At 43.9% G+C, this 17483-nt stretch overlaps 1 protein-coding gene across 5 annotated transcripts in view; it reads left to right on the top strand.

Annotated features, from left to right (window-relative positions):
• The window catches only part of LOC139532265 (voltage-gated inwardly rectifying potassium channel KCNH7-like), a 95963-nt gene that overhangs the window by 15111 nt on the left and 63369 nt on the right, over window positions 1-17483 (top strand). For all 5 annotated transcript variants that reach the window (XM_071329668.1, XM_071329667.1, XM_071329665.1 and 2 more), the window contains exon 3: window positions 13423-13578. In XM_071329668.1, the coding sequence (XP_071185769.1) occupies window positions 13423-13578 (156 nt within the window). The remainder of the gene's footprint in view (window positions 1-13422; window positions 13579-17483) is intronic.

Raw genomic sequence — 17483 nt, 5'->3', positions numbered from 1 at the left:
AAGGCCAGTATGCCGGAATTGCCTTTTCACTGTTGACGTTGAGACTGGTGTTTTACAGGTACTGTTTAATGAAGCTGCCAGTTGAGGACTTGTGAGGCGTCTGTTTCTCAAACTAGACACTGTAATGTACTTGTCCTCTTGCTCAGTTGTGAACTGGGGCCTCCCACTCCTCTTTCTATTCTGGTTAGAGCCAGTTTGCGCTGTTCTGTGAAGGGAGTAGTACACAGTGTTGTACAGGATCTTCAGTTTCTTGGCAATTTCTCACATGGAATATCCTTCATTTCTCAGAACAAGAATAGACTGATCAGTTTCAGAAGAAAGTCTTTGTTTCTGGCCATTTTGAGCCTGTAATCGAACCCACAAATGCTGATGCTCTAGATACTCAACTAGACTAATGAAGGCCAGTTTTATTGCTTCTTTAATCAGAACAACAGTTTTCAGCTGTGCTAACATAATTGCAAAGGGGTTTTCTAATGATCAATTAGCCTTTTAAAACAGTAAACTAAACTAAAAATGATTAGCTAACACAACGTGCCATTGGAACACATGAGTGATGGTTACTGATAATGGGCCTCTGTACGCCTATGTAGATATTCCATAAAAAAAATCAGCCGTTTCCAGCTAAAGTAGTCATTTACAACATTAACAATGTCTACACTGTATTTCTGATCAATTTGATGTTATTTTAATGTACAAAAATTAGCTTTTCTTTCAAAAACAAGGAAATGTCTAAGTGACCCCAAACGTTTGAACGGTAGTGTATATATCTGTATATATATATATACAGTTGAAGTCAGAAGTTTACATACACCTTAGCCAAATACATTTAAATTCAGTTTTTCACAATTCCTGACATTTAATCCTAGTAACATTTCCCTGTCTTAGGTCAGTTAGGATCACCACTTTCTTTTAAGAATGTGAAATGTCAGAATAATAGTAGAGAGAATTATTTACTTCTGCTGTTATTTCTTTCATCACATCCCCAGTGGGTCAGAAGTTAACAAACACTCAATTAGTATTTGGTAGCATTGCCTTTAAATTGTTTAACTTTGGTCAAATGTTTCAGGTAGACTTCCACAAGCTTCCCACAATAAGTTGGGTGGATTTTGGCACATTCCTCCTGACAGAGCTGGTGTAACTGAGTCAGGTTTGTAGGCCTCCTTGCTCGCACAGGCTTTTTCAGTTCTGACCACAAATCTTCTACAGGATTGAGGTCAGGGCTTTGTGATGGCCACTCCAGTACCTTGATTTTGTTGTCCTTAAGCAATTTTGCCACAACTTTGGAAGTATGCTTGGGGTCATTGTCCATTTGTCTTGAGATGTTGCTTCAATATAACCACATACTTTTCCTACCTCATGATGCCATCTATTTTGTGAAGTGCACCAGTCCCTCCTGCAGCAAAGCACCCTCACAACATGATGCTGCCACCCCCGTGCTTCACGGATGGGATGGTGTTCTTCTGCTTACAAGCCTCCCCCTTTTTCCTCCAAACATAACGATGGTCATTATGGCCAAACAGTTCTATTTTTGTTTCATCAGACCAGAGGACCAAAAAGTACAATTTTTGTCCCCATGTGCAGTTGCAAACCGTAGTCTGGCTATTTTATGGCGGTTTTGGAGCAGTGGCATCTTCCTTGTTTCAGGTTGTGTCGATATAGGACTCGTTACTTTTGTATCTGTTTCCTGCAGTATCTTCACAAGGTCCTTTGCTGGTGTTCTGGGATTGATTTGCACTTTTCGCACTAAAGTACGTTCATCTCTAGGAGACAGAACGCGTCTCCTTCCTGAGCGGTATGATGGCTGCGTGGTCCCATGGGGTTTATACTTGCGTACTATTGTTTGTACAGATGAACGTGGTACCTTCAGGCGTTTGGCAATTGCTCTCAAGGATGAATCAGACTTGTGGAGGTTTACAATTTTTTTTCTGAGGTCTTGGCTGATTTCTTTTGATTTTCCCATGATTTTAAGCAAAGAGGCACTGGGTTTGAAGGTAGGCCTTGAAATACATCCACAGGTACACCTCCAATTGACTCAAATGATGTCAATTAGCCTATCAGAAGCTTCTAAAGCCATGACATCATTTTCTGGAATTTTCCAAGCTGTTTAAAGGCACAGTCAACCTAGTGTATGTAAACTTCTGACCCACTGGAATTGTGATACAGTGAATTATAAGTGAAATTATATAATCTGTCTGTAAACAATTGTTGGAAAAATTACTTGTGTCACGCACAAAGAAGATGTCCTAACCAAACTGCCAAAACTATAGTTTGTTAGCAAGAAATTTGTGGAGTGGTTGAAAAACGAGTTTTAATGACTCCAACCTAAGTGTATGTGAACTTCTGACTTCAACTGTATTTATATAGATCCGTTGATTTTTGAAGAATATAACTTATGAGCTTAGTTCAACTGTCACACTCCATGAGAAACCAAAATATAAGCTTGTTTTTCTACATTTTCAACATTGTAAATGTTAACACACACTGTATAGCCTCATAACATGGTTAAAACAATACTTTTGATATCATGGATGGTCAGTCCTTGCACCCATAGTTCTGTCTATTAACCTGAGAGTGGTTACATTTCTCCAGGCCCATCCCTCAGTTTTTTACCAAAACAGAGGTTGGGGAGCCATTTGGTTATTGTTTCATCTGTGGACTTGCCCTTTAAACAGCTGCATGTTATCAAGATATCAAGGTGTCACCAACAAAAAGGTAAACAACACGCCTAAAGCAAATGCAGCATATGGCATTCATTTTCACATGTAAATAGCACTTCTCAGTAGTGCTCAAAGCATGCCATTCCATGAGCGCAGCATTTATTCTTCAACTCGAACCAATGAGCCCAATCAGTCCTCCATGACAACAACATCATAAACCGAGTAAGGCTTTGCTAATTAGTCCTTAGTTTTGGAGTTATGCCCAGGTAAAAAAAAAATTGGCTAATCTATACTGACATATTTCCAAGTCCTATTCTTGAAGATCAAGGAGTATAACATTTATTGGAATGACTGGAATTCTGATAGACTTTGGTTTTTAATGTAAAGATATAATTTAATCATATCATTATATGTAGTACATGAGAAAGCGATGGGTTAGAAGAAGCCTACATAACCAACCCATAAAGTAAAATGTAACATCCATATATGGCCAGCTGTGTAAACTTTAACATTGATTTATCCTGCAATAGATGTGGCTCAATTGGTAACATACATTTGTGTCTTCTTCTGATGCCTCTTCAGGGGAAAGTCATCTAAAAGTAACTGAATGTAATCAGACTACGTTACTGAGTTTGGGTAATCCAAAAGTTACGTTGCTGATTACAATTTTGGACAGGTAACTGTAACGGATTACATTTAGATGGTAACTTACCCAACCGTGGGCTCGCCTCCCAGGAACTCACCAGCCCATTACTATTGCTTAATGCCAAGCTGGCATCCACACTTTAGCACAGCCCAAGGACGGCCTTTGACGGAGATTGAATCAGCCAACCCTCCAATGCCATAAGAGAACGCCCCGGGCACACCGACCTATTTCATCCCTTCCTCGTCTCTGCCATTCTTCTCCATTAGAGTTGACGCCCAGATTATCAAAGCACATTTGCATTGGCAAAACGCTGACATTTACTGCTTGCTATTTCTCCTCATTTCTGTCCATTTGAATCTGCATCAAGTGTTACTCTCCAAAGGAAGACTATGGGCTGTATGATAACCGTGTTTCAGTGGACAAGTACGGGTATTCGGACACTGCCATAGACTTTTCCTACTTACATTTACATTTACATTTAAGTCATTTAGCAGACGCTCTTATCCAGAGCGACTTACAAATTGGAAAGTTCATACATATTCATCCTGGTCCCCCCGTGGGGAATGAACCCACAACCCTGGCGTTGCAAGCGCCATGCTCTACCAACTGAGCCACACGGGACTTGAAAGTTTGGACTTGGACAAACGGGGAAGAAGTGACATTGAATGAAAAAGATACTGTATGTGTTAGGTACAAACAGCTAGCTGCCAACACATTTCAGCAGGTGTCCTCTACATTTCAACATCGGTAAAATACTGAAATGAGCATGTCGTATGTTGAAGCCTACTCAAGTGTAAATCAGCCTCTTTGGAAAGACGATGGTAGCTTATGCTTTATGCAACGCCTATGTAGCGCCAGCATATGTCTAGTCTGATTTTGTCTGGAGTGTCATGATATACTGTATACACTGAGCATATCCAGACATTGGTAACACCTTCCTAATATTGAGTTGCTGGCCCATGTTGACTCCAATGCTTCCCACAATTGTGTCAAGTTGGCTGGATGTCCTTTGGGTGGTGGACCATTCTTGATACACACAGGAAACTGTTGAGTGTGAAAAACACAGCAGCGTTGCAGTTCTTGACAAAAACCGGTGTGCCTGGCTACCTACTACCATACACCGTTCAAGGGAACTTCAATCTGTTGTCTTACCTATTCACCTGCTGAATGGCACACACACACACACAATCCATGTCTTAATTGTGTCAAGGCTTAAAAATCCATCTTTAACCTGTCTCCTCCCCTTCATCTCCACTGATTGAAGTGGATTAAACAAGCGACATCAATGAGTGATCATAGTTTTCACCTGGATTCACCTGGTCAGTCTATGTCACGTTCTTAATGTTTTGTATACTTTGTGTATTTCTTGCTCCACTCAGAGCTCGGCTCTTTCTAGAACCCACTGAGCCTTCAATCACTCTCCATTGTTTTCTTGACGAGTCGGCCATTTGCAAACGCAGGGACACTGTATGGTGCTGAATGCATCCAACAGACGGAACAAAAACAAAAGTAGCATCACCTCATCAATCGATTCAGGACATGGACAGGGTTGTATTCACCAGGCACCAAACAAAAGAAAAATGGACTGAAACAGGGAGCAACTACTTGAAGCGTTGTGCGTTAAAGAAATACAAAACCAGAGCAAGGACCACAGAGCTGCATGGAAGGGGCCCGCCTAATGGAGTTAGGACATGGGAAACCCTGGGGTAGAGTAGCGCTTTCCCTTCCCTCCAGGATCAGTTGCTCTCCGCTCTTTGTGTTTTTAAATGTCCCCTGGAGGGTGGATTACAATTCTGGAGCCTCCATGCTAACTGTTAGAAAAAGACTGGGCTGCTTGAGTGTCTCTCTCTCTGAAGGTGGGCGGAAAGCGTCTAGTCGACCATTAAGGAAGCTTTGACAATTTGAAAGAGAGAAAGGAAGAACATGCAGATCCAACACGCGGGTGCTGGAGCAGGAAATTATAACACAAATAAAAAAGGACCAAGAAGCATGTGGATTCTCCTTCCTCCTTTCCTTGTCAATTGAATTAAAAACATCTAAACCCGACGACCACTTGGAATTGAAGTGCGGTACTGTAACTGGAAGTGGGACTGCAATTCTCACTCCGGAGGTGAAATAATCTCGTCCCGAGCAGCTCCTGAAACAGCTCTCTCCCTCTCCCCTGCACTGACAGCTGTCAGGAATTAGCTTCTACTGTGGTTTCTGCCCTCAGGCCAATACGGTACCACCCATCAGCTAGCTCCCCCATTGCTGCACGCATCAGCTCTCATCAGTGTCACTTCCCTACGTCCCTCTACTCTAACTTCCCACCACCGTCCACTGTCCTCTGAGAGCGCAATCTAAAATGACTCCCACTGCAGAGACGTTCACAGTATATACCTATCTATGGAACCATCTGTCAAGAACTATCCATACGCAATTATCTCCTAGGTGGGTTGTTGTACTGTAGTGTAGATGGTAGAAGCTGTGGAACTGGCAGAGATGGAGGGGGAGAGGAAGTCAGTGGGGGGGGCAGAGAGAGAGACTGACAGACAGACAGACAGACAGACAGACAGAGACGGAGAGTGAGAGTGAGAGTGAGAGTGAGAGTGAGAGTGAGAGTGAGAGTGAGAGTGAGTGAGAGTGAGAGAGAGAGAGAGAGAGAGAGAGAGAGAGAGAGAGAGAGAGAGAGAGAGAGAGAGAGAGAGAGAGAGAGAGAGAGAGAGAGAGAGAGAGAGAGAGAGAGAGAGAGAGAGAGAGAGTATCCAAGAAGATGACTTGAAAGGGTTGATGATTCTCTCTTTTGGGAACAGGGACTGACTGCCTGTGTGCTTCAGCTGCTGAGATGGAGCCTCTTGATAAACACCATTGTTTTAATTATTAATATTGGAAATAGAATCTAATGACATTTTCCAGCATCTTGAAATGGAAATTTCCCCAAATGCTATATTTATTTATTTATGAGCAGTAAGCACACATAGGACCCGTTGTTGTGTATTCACACACACACACACACACACACACACACACACACACACACACACACACACACACACACACACACACACACACACACACACACACACACACACACACACACACACACACACACACACACACACACACACACACACACCTTTCAACTCAGAATAATGGAACACACTCCCAAACCCCCTGTTGTTCATCAAATGGATTTCAAGGCATCGGTCACTACAGTAGCAGTTGAAAATGTTTCTGACTCATTTCAACTAGACGTCGAAAACTTGACTGGGACAGGAGAAATAACGTAAAGTATTAGGAGTCGTCCTTTTCCTTAACTTTTCTCGATGTGACGAATGCTGGTATCTACAGTTGGAGAAACATCTGAATGTATCTTGAATATGTGAGATCATTGTTGCTTTTCAATTAACTACCTTCAATGTAATTTGAATGAAAACACATACGTCTTTTCTCTCTTCCTGTCATTTACACCTGCTGTGGCATGTATAGCCATAACATATTCCATGCCACCAGCCAGCAGGCAGCTGAATCCTTCCCCACTTTCTGTGAGATTACATATTTTCAGGATTTCCTGGTAGTCTCGATAATCTAGGTAGCTAGTCTGGAGATGAAATTAAGCCGAGTGGAACATGTTTAAATCGTTCAGACCCACCACATCCTCCTGGGGCTTAGGGTCAGACTTTCTCTCTCTCACACGCACGCACGCACGCACGCACGCACGCACGCACGCACGCACGCACGCACGCACGCACGCACGCACGCACACACACACACACACACACACACACACACACACACACACACGTACGTAGCAATGTGGGCAACGTATTGGCCTGTTTGCGTTCTGCTCTGACTAAAGTGTGAGAAGGTATTTGCTGTTTACGTGTTGGTTTTATACAGTATGATTTGTGTGTGTGTATGTATGTTTCGATGAGCCTGTATTGACCCACACATGAATAGTTTCTCTTTTTGTTTCTTGTGAACTTGGATATTCTAATGCATTTTTCATTAAACCGACTTAGTTGTTTCCAACATAGAGCGTTGTTGGCATGTGGCAACACAAACAGTTCAGCTTAATGGGAATTCCCTCTCTAAATAAGCTATGGCTAGTCCTAATAAGCTATGGCTAGTCCTAATAAGCTATGGCTAGTCCTAATAAGCTATGGCTAGTCCTAATAAGCTATGGCTAGTCCTAATAAGATATGGCTAGTCCTAATAAGCTATGGCTAGTCTTAATAAGCTATGGCTAGTCCTAATAAGCTATGGCTAGTCCTAATAAGCCATGGCTAGTCCTAATAAGCTATGGCTAGTCCTAATAAGCTATGGCTAGTCCTAATAAGCTATGGCTAGTCCTAATAAGCTATGGCTAGTCCTAATAAGCTATGGCCAGTAATAAGTCATATGGAACCTTTCACAGGTCAGATTTAATAATGCAGAGTAATTCGAGATGGTACTCTACATTTGATTAGATCAGTTATGCTCATTTTTTAATATGCCAGAGTGCTATGCTTTTTTCACCAGTGTCAGGTAGCCAATGTGGGTCTTGAATGTACATCACTCACTGTAAGTCAGCGTGTTCCGGTGCGTTTGGCCATCACTCACTGTAAGTCAGCGTGTTCCGGTGCGTTTGGCCATCACTCACTGTAAGTCAGCGTGTTCCGGTGCATTTGGTCGTCACTCACTGTAAGTCAGCGTGTTCCGGTGAATTTGGTTTTCACTCACTGTAAGTCAGCGTGTTCCGGTGCGTTTGGCCATCACTCACTGTAAGTCAGCGTGTTCCGGTGCGTTTGGCCATCACTCACTGTAAGTCAGCGTGTTCCGGTGCGTTTGGCCTTCACTCACTGTAAGTCAGCGTGTTCCGGTGCGTTTGGCCATCACTCACTGTAAGTCAGCGTGTTCCGGTGCGTTTGGTCATCACTCACTGTAAGTCAGCGTGTTCCGGTGCGTTTGGTCATCACTCACTGTAAGTCAGCGTGTTCCGGTGCGTTTGGCCATCACTCACTGTAAGTCCGCCTGGTGCTTCTGTCACCAACCAAGGAGGGCCTACAGCAGCACCTAGATCTTCTGCACAGATTCTGTCAGACCTGGGCCCTGACAGTAAATCTCAGTAAGACCAAAATAATGGTGTTCCAAAAAAGGTCCAGTCACCAGGACCACAAATTCCATCTAGACACCGTTGCCCTAGAGCACACAAAAAACTATACATACCTCGGCCTAAACATCAGCACCACAGGTAACTTCCACAAAGCTGTGAACGATCTGAGAGACAAGGCAAGAAGGGCCTTCTATGCCATCAAAAGGAACATAAATTTCAACATACCAATTAGGATCTGGCTAAAAATACTTGAATCAGTCATAGAGCCCATTGCCCTTTATGGTTGTGAGGTCTGGGGTCCGCTCACCAACCAAGATTTCACAAAATGGGACAAACACCAAATTGAGACTCTGCATGCAGAATTCTGCAAAAATATCCTCCGTGTACAACGTAGAACACCAAATAATGCATGCAGAGCAGAATTAGGCCGATACCCACTAATTATCAAAATCCAGAAAAGAGCCGTTAAATTCTACAACCACCTAAAAGGAAGCGATTCCCAAACCTTCCATAACAAAGCCATCACCTACAGAGAGATGAACCTGGAGAAGAGTCCCCTAAGCAAGCTGGTCCTAGGGCTCTGTTCACAAACACAAACACACCCCACAGAGCCCCAGGACAACAGCACAATTAGACCCAACCAAATCATGAGAAAACAAAAAGATAATTACTTGACACATTGGAAAGAATTAACAAAAAAACAGAGCAAACTAGAATGCTATTTGGCCCTAAACAGAGAGTACACAGTGTGCAGAATACCTGACCACTGTGACTGACCCAAACTGTAAGGAAAGCTTTGACTATGTACAGACTCAGTGAGCATAGCCTGTGCTATGTGAGAAAGTGCTGCCGTAGTGCAGACATGTGCTCTCAAGAGAAGACAGTGCTATGTGCACACTGCCCACAAAATGAGGTGGAAACTGAGCTGCACTGTCCTAACCTCCTGCCCAATGTATGACCATATTAGAGAGACATATGTGTCCCTGCAGATGTACACAGATCCACAAAGAATTCGAAAACAAATCCAATTTTGATAAACTCCCATATCTACTGGGTGAAATTCCAGCAGTGTGCCATCACAGCAGCAAGATCTTGTGACCTGTCTGCCACAAGAAAAGGGCAACCAGTGAAGAACAAACACCACTGTAAATACAACCCATATTTATGTTTATTTATTTTAACTTGTGTGCTTTAACCATTTGTACATTGTTACAACACTGCATATATATAATATGACATTTGTAATGTCTTTATTGTTTTGAAACTTCTGTATGTGTAATGTTTACTGTTCATTTTTATTGTTTATTTGACTTTTGTATATTACCTACCTCACTTGCTTTGGCAATGTTAACACATGTTTCCCATGCCAATAAAGCCCCTTGAATTGAATTGAATTGAATAGATAGATAGATAGATAGATAGATAGATAGATAGATAGATAGATAGATAGATAGATAGATAGATAGATAGATAGATAGATAGATAGATAGATAGATGCATTTGTATCTCGTGATTGATATGGGATTTCTGCAGTGCTACATATGGGATTGCTCCATTCATGACTCCTTCGTGATAATAACTCTCATTTGAATAATTTGAATTTGAGAGAGATTGATTCAACCCACACACTCAGACACACACAGAAGCACTCCCACATGCAAAGGCAGACATGCAAATCTAGTGTCACCAAGGTCAGTCCAGATTACACGATGTAATGTTTATAAAGCACCATCATTATCATCACACACAACTCCACCATCCCTCCACCCTCACAACACAAACACCCCAGCCTCCACATATATCCCAGCCTCCATAACACCCCAGCTTCCATACACACCCCAGCCTCCACACCCATCCCAGCCTCCACACACACCCCAGCTTCCATACACACCCCAGCCTCCACACCCATCCCAGCCTCCACACCCACCCCAGGCTCCACACACACCCCAGCCTCCATAACACCCCATCCTCCACACACACCCCAGCCTCCATAACACCCCAGCCTCCACACACACCCCAGCCTCCACACACACCCCAGCTCCACACACACCCCAGCCTCTATACACACCCCAGCCTCCATACACACCCCACCCTAAATACACACCCCAGCCTCCATACACACCACAGCCTAAATATACACCCAGCCTCCATAAACACCACAGCCTCCATACACACCCCAGCCTCCATACACACCACAGCCTAAATACACACCCCAGCCTCCATACACACCCCACCCTAAATACACACCCCAGCCTCCATACACACCCCAGCCTCCACACACACCCCAGCTCCACACACACCCCAGCCTCTATACACACCCCAGCCTCCATACACACCACAGCCTAAATACACACCCCAGCCTCCATAAACACCACAGCCTCCATACACACCACAGCCTCCATACACACCACAGCCTCCATACACACCACAGCCTCCATACACATCCCAGCTTCCATACACACCCCAGCCTCCATACACACCACAGCCTAAATACACACCCCAGCCTCCATAAACACCACAGCCTCCATACACACCCCATTCTCCATACACACCTCAGCTTCCATACACACCCCAGCCTCCATACACACCACAGCCTCCATACACACCCCAGCCTCCATACACACCCCAGCCTCCATACACACCTCAGCTTCCATACACACCCCAGCCTCCATACACACCACAGCCTCCATACACAACCCAGCCTCCATACACGCCCCAGCCTCCATACACGCCCCAGCCTCCATACACACCACAGCCTCCATACACAGCCCTGCACAACCATAACACGTCATTCTACTTCCTACAACATAGTAATTGCTGAATAATTGATGTTGATAGATTCAGACAGATACATTTTGTCATGCGCACACACACACACACACACACACACACACACACACACACACACACACACACACACACACACACACACACACACACACACACACACACACACACACACACACACACACACACACAGGTTTACATTGACAGAGCTGAAGAGCGCTGTGCAGAGTGGAGGTGTGGGGGGTAGCTAGAAGGATAGGGTAAAGGGTTGTAGGCTATAGTAGTAGTAGGGGGTTGCTGTTGTGGTGGTGGATTAGCAATTTATTTAACTGTGAAATTCAACTGTTTGGCAAAGAATTCAGTCTCTAAAAACCCAGCTCTTAAGTCTTGGATTTTGCTCTGTATCTTTCTAATATTGTAGGGGTTTACTGGACTGGTTTGTCCCTCTGGATTCATTTATACTGTACAAACGCTACCCGCCGATATAACACAAGGGCTGTGTCGTAAATCCTTCCCTTAAGCTTAAATTGCTAAATGCTTCTCTTGCTTTCTGTCCCCCTGCTCCAGTGGGTTATTCTAATGTGGATATAGTGCAGCCCTGCATGTGTTTCCGCTTTAATTTATGGCTCTGTCCAATATTGCTGGCACTGATATATTATTAGGGCCTAGAGAATTCTGGGGCCCCAAATAGAATCATGAAGCCCCTGTGAGGGGAGAACAACTGGATGGTTGGTTGGTCGCTGGTGTTGTTGTTGTTGTTTGGTGATACAGACAGGAGGGCACAGGGACTGTGGCGATGTGTGTGTGCGGGTGTTTCTTGGTAGTGTGTGCGTGTATGTGTTTGCTTGCTTGTTTGTGTGTGTGTGTGTGTGTGTGTGTGTGTGTGTGTGTGTGTGTGTGTGTGTGTGTGTGTGTGTGTGTGTGTGTGTGTGTGTGTGTGTGTGTGTGTGTGTGTGTGTGTGTGTGTGTGTGTGTGTGTGTTGTAAGTGCGTGTTTGTTGGTGTTGTGTGTGTGTTTGTTTTGTAGCTCAGTTGGTAGAGCATGGCGCTTGGGTTCGATTCCCATGGGGGACCAGTACGTAAAGAGTATTAAAACGTATGCACTCACTACTGTAAGTCGCTCTGAGTGTCTGCTGAAATGTAAATGTTTCCTGGTGGTAATGTGTGTTGTTCATGGTGTAAAACTGGCAGGGCTGGTTGTCTCGTGGGACCATGCTGAGCTATTAATAGGCTGGCGGTGACAGCAGGACTTTGATCTGCATGCGCTTGAGAGAGAAGCACTTTAAGAGAAGAGATGCCATGTGATCTATATATAAAACATAAGCCTGTGACAGAGGCCATCACAGTAATGACAGAGATTCACCTCAATTGTAGGCAGAGGATACGTTAAACATCATCTATTTGTCTTCACTCTCATCTCTCAGTGTCCCTCATTCATTTTGACACAGTGACCAATGCAAGCGTACAAGTCCTGCATGGCTTATCATTTGCAATGCACATTCAAGGTTTTCAGTGTGCTTGAAATACACCTGTGGGACTATTTTAGTGTTGTTGTTCGCTATTTCAATCTCAATATAACCCCGAGTGTTTGAAGTGCATCGTTTTCCTTTTTCATACGGGATGCGCCGGCCATACCCTGCCCACTGGGCTTCGATCACAAACCACCGCTAACTCTGGGGGCGATGCTGCCTTGTGATGAATGTGGAACATTAACACATGTTAATTACACTTTAAGGGGTGACGTCGTCTCGTTTATTTTAGTCCCGTCGATGACTTGAATGTCATTAATGAGACAGGGATTAGGCTGATTGCAGTGAACCATAATTGGTATTAACGCAATCCATTTTGGGGGTTTTAGTTATCGCTTATCCACAGGAAGGGACTAAGAATTAGGGCGGAGGACTGAATGCATTTGACAATGAGAATCTCTTAGGATAGTACAATGTTAACAGTAAGAATGTTTTACCAGCCTCGGCATACTGCTGATAATAATGGATTGAATTCGTATAGGGCTTCTTACTAAATACTTTGAGTTTGTAAAAAAACAATGTTTCCCAAATGAGGACATTTTTCAAAAGATGTATAGAAATATTTGAGAAGATCATACAGCAGAAACAGTTCTCTCTTTCCCTTCTGTTCTCTTTTTTCCCCACCTTCCTTTATCCAAACCATCCTACTTGGGCAAAGATACCTAAATGTCAATGAGCATCAACTCTAGTGTGAAACCTGTGTCTCTTTTTCCTGTTTCCTGTCCCGTAGGCTCTGACTTCCTGTGTAACACCCACATCATCCCAGTGAAGAACGAGGAGGGCATGGTCATGATGTTCATCCTCAACTTTGACTACATCCTAGAGGAGGACAGCAGTGACTCTCTGGAGGGACTCAACCACACGTCTCCTGCCAAAGCTGAACCAAGTGAGTAACCTATCAACGCAAGCTTTAGCTCAGTCGGCTAAAACCCTACATTCAAATGAAACTTTACAGAAAAGGGACTGAATGTCTCTGTCACTCTACACACAGTGTAGTGGCTGTATAGTAGTAGCACAATATTATATCCTCAGTAGAACTAAACAATGGAATGGAACTTTAGTCTTTCAAGTTCCGTTCATGAGTACAGCTTCAGACAGTTTCCCCTTGGCCATTTTAAAGCCAAGGTGCTGAAGCCGGTACGCGAGTATGCTTAAAGACATTGTGAAAACTAACCCTGATTCAGATGACCATCCTACCCATGCTAGATTACGGAGACGTAAGGGTGCTCTCGAGCAGCTAGATGTTCTTTACCATTTGGCCATGAGATTCCCACCAATGCTCCTTACAGGACACATCACTGCACTCTATATTCTTCTGTAAACTGGTCATCTCTGTTTACCCATCGCAAGACCCACTGGTTGATGCTTATTTATAAAACCCTCTTAGGCCTCACTCCCCCCTATCTGAGATATCTACTGCAGCCCTCATTCTCCACATACAACACCCGTTCTGCCAGTCACATTCTGTTAAAAGTCCCCAAAGCACAGACATCCCTGGGTCTCTTGTTTTTTCAGTTCGCTGCAGCTAGCGACTGGAACGAGCTGCAACAAACTCTCAAACTGGACAGTTTTATCTAAATTTCTTCATTCAAACACTCAATCATGGACACTCTTACTGACAGTTGTGGCTGCTTTGCGTGATGTATTGTTATCTCTACCTTCTTGCCCTTTGTGCTGTTGTCTGTGCCCAATAATGTTTGTACCATGTTGTGTGCTGCTACCATGTTGTTCTGCTGCCATGTTGTGTTGCTACCATGTTGTTGTCATGTTGTGTTGCGACCATGCTGTGTTGTTGTCTTAGGTCTCTCTTTATGTAGTGTTGTGTTGTCTCTCTTGTCGTGATGTGTGTTTTGTCCTATATATACAGTTGAAGTTGGGGTGAATTTTGTTGATTTTGGCCCATTCCTCCTGACAGAGCTGGTGTAACTGAGTCAGGTTTGTAGGCCTCCTTGCTCGCACACGCTTTTTCAGTTCTGCCCACAAATTTTCTATGGGATTGAGGTCAGGGCTTTGTGATGGCCACTCCAATACCTTGACTTTGTTGTCCTTAAGCCATTTTGCCACAACTTTGGAAGTATGCTTGGGGTCATTGTCCATTTGGAAGACCCATTTGCGACCAAGCTTTATCTTCCTGACTGATGTCTTGAGATGTTGCTTCAATATATCCACATAATTGTCCTGCCTCATGATGCCATTTATTTTGTGAAGTGCACCAGTCCCTCCTGCAGCAAAGCACCCCCACAACATGATGCAGCCACCCCCGTGCTTCACGGTTGGTATGGTGTTCTTTGGCTTGAAAGCCTCCCCCTTTTTCTTCTGAACATAACGATGGTCTTTATGGCCAAACAGTTCTATTTTTGTTTCATCAGACCAGAGGACATTTCTCCAAAAAGTACGATCTTTGTCCCCATGTGCAGTTGCAAACTGTAGTCTGGCTTTTTTATGGCGGTTTTGGAGGAGTGGCTTCTTCCTTGCTGGGCAGCTTTTCAGGTTATGTCGATATAGGACTCGTTTTACTGTGGATATAGATACATTTGTACCTGTTTCCTCCAGCATCTTCACAAGGTCATTTGCTGTTGTTGTGGGATTGATTTACACTTTTCGCACCAAAGTGCGTTCATCTCTAGGAGACAGAACGCGTCTCCTTCCTGAGCGGTATGACGGCTGGGTGGTCCCATGATGTTTATACTTGCGTACTATTGTTTGTACAGATGAACGTGGTACCTTCAGGCGTTTGGAAATAGCTACCAAGGATGAACCAGACTTGTGGAGGTCTAAAAAAAAAATTCTTAGGTCTTGGCTGACTTCTTTTGATTTCCCCATGATGGCAAGCAAAGAGGCACTGAGTTTGAAGGTAGGCCTTGAAATACATCCACAGGTACACCTCCAATTGACTCACATGATGTCAATTAGCCTATCAGAAGCTTCTAAAGCCATAACATCATTTTCTGGAATTTTCCAAGCTGTTTAAAGGCACTTAGTGTATGTAAACTTCTGACCCACTGGAATTGTGATACAGTGAATTATAAGTGAAATAATCTGTCTGTGTAACGGCAGTCTATTTCGTCCTCCTCAGGATCGGAGGACCAATGTACAGAGTGGTAAGTTTCCATGATTTTAATAACACGAAAACAAGACACGATACAAAATAAACAAACAAACTAACCGTAACAGTCCCGTGTGGCACAAACACTGACACAGGAAACAAACACCCCCAAACCAAACGTGAAACCTCAGCTGCCTAAGTATGATTCTCAATCAGGGACAACGATTGACAGCTGCCTCTGATTGAGAATCATACCAGGCCGAACACAAAATCCCAACATAGAAAACACACATAGACAACTCACCCCAACTCACGCCCTGACCATACTAAATAAATACAAAACAAGGGAAATAAGGTCAGGAACGTGACAGTCTGTAAACAATTGTTGGAAAAATTACTTGTTTCATGCACAAAGTAGATGTCCTAACCAACATGCCAAAACTATAGTTTGTTAACAGGAAATTTGTGGAGTGGTTGAAAAAACGAGTTTTTATGACTCCAACCTAAGTGTATGTAAACTTCCGACTTCAACTGTATATATGTTGAAGCACCTTTGGCAGTGATAACAGCCTCAAGTCTTCTTGGGTATGATGCTACAAGCTTGGCACACCTGTATTTGGGGAGTTTCTCCCATTCTTCTCTGCAGATCCTCTCGAGCTCTGTCAGGTTGGATGGGGAGCGTTGCTACCCAGCTATTTACAGGTCACTCCAGAGATGTTAGATTGGGTTCAATTCCGGGCTCTGGCTGGGCCACTCAAGGACATTCAGAGACTTGTCCCGAAGCCACTCCTGTGTTGTCTTGGTTGTGTGCTTATGGTCATTGTCCTGTTGGAAGGTGAAACTTTGTCCCAGTCTGAGGTCCTGAGCACTCTGGAGCATTAAGGCTCTCTCTGTACTTTGCTCTGTTCATCTTTGCTTCGATCCTGACTAGTCTCCCAGTCCCTGCTGCTGAAAAACATCCCCACAGCATGATGCTGCCAACACCACCATTCTTCATGCTAAGTTTCCTCCATATGTAAAGCTTGTCATTCAGGCCAAAGAGTTCAATCTTGGTTTCATCAGACCAGAGAATCGTGTTTCTCATGGTATGAGAGTCTTTAGGTGCATTTTGGCAAACTCCAAGCGAGCTGTCATGAGCCTTTTACTGAGGAGTGGCTTCCATCTGGCCACTCTACCGTAAAGGCCTAATTGGTGGAGTGCTGCAGAGATGGTTGTCCTTATGGAAGGTTATGTCATCTCCACAGAGGAACTCTGGAGCGCTGTCAGAGTGACCATCGGGTTCTTGGTCAACCTGACCAAGGCCCTTCTCCCCTGATTCCTCAGTTTGGAGGCCAGCTCTAGGAGAGTCTTGGTGGTTCCAAACTTCTTCAATTTAAGAATGATGGAGGCCACTGTGTTCTTGGGGACCTTCAATGCTGACATTTTTTGGTACCCTTCCCCAGATCTGTGCCTGGACACAATGCTGTCTTGGAGCTCTACGAACAATTTCTTAGACTCATGGCTTGGTTTTTGCTCTGACATGCTCTGTCAACTGTGGGACCTTATATAGACAAGTGTGTTCCTTTCCAAATAATGTCCAATCAATCGACTTTACCACAGGTGCACTCCAATCAAGTTGTAGCAACATCTCAAGGATGATCAATGGGAAGAGGATTCACCTGAGCTCAATTTTGAGTCTCATAGAAAAGGGTTTGAATGCTTATGTAAAGGTTTCTGTTTTTTATATTTAATACATTTGCAAAAAT

The sequence above is a fragment of the Salvelinus alpinus genome, chromosome 10, assembly GCF_045679555.1.
Source record: "Salvelinus alpinus chromosome 10, SLU_Salpinus.1, whole genome shotgun sequence".
NCBI lineage: Eukaryota > Metazoa > Chordata > Actinopteri > Salmoniformes > Salmonidae > Salvelinus > Salvelinus alpinus.
This window is presented reverse-complemented; position numbering and strand designations above follow the sequence as displayed.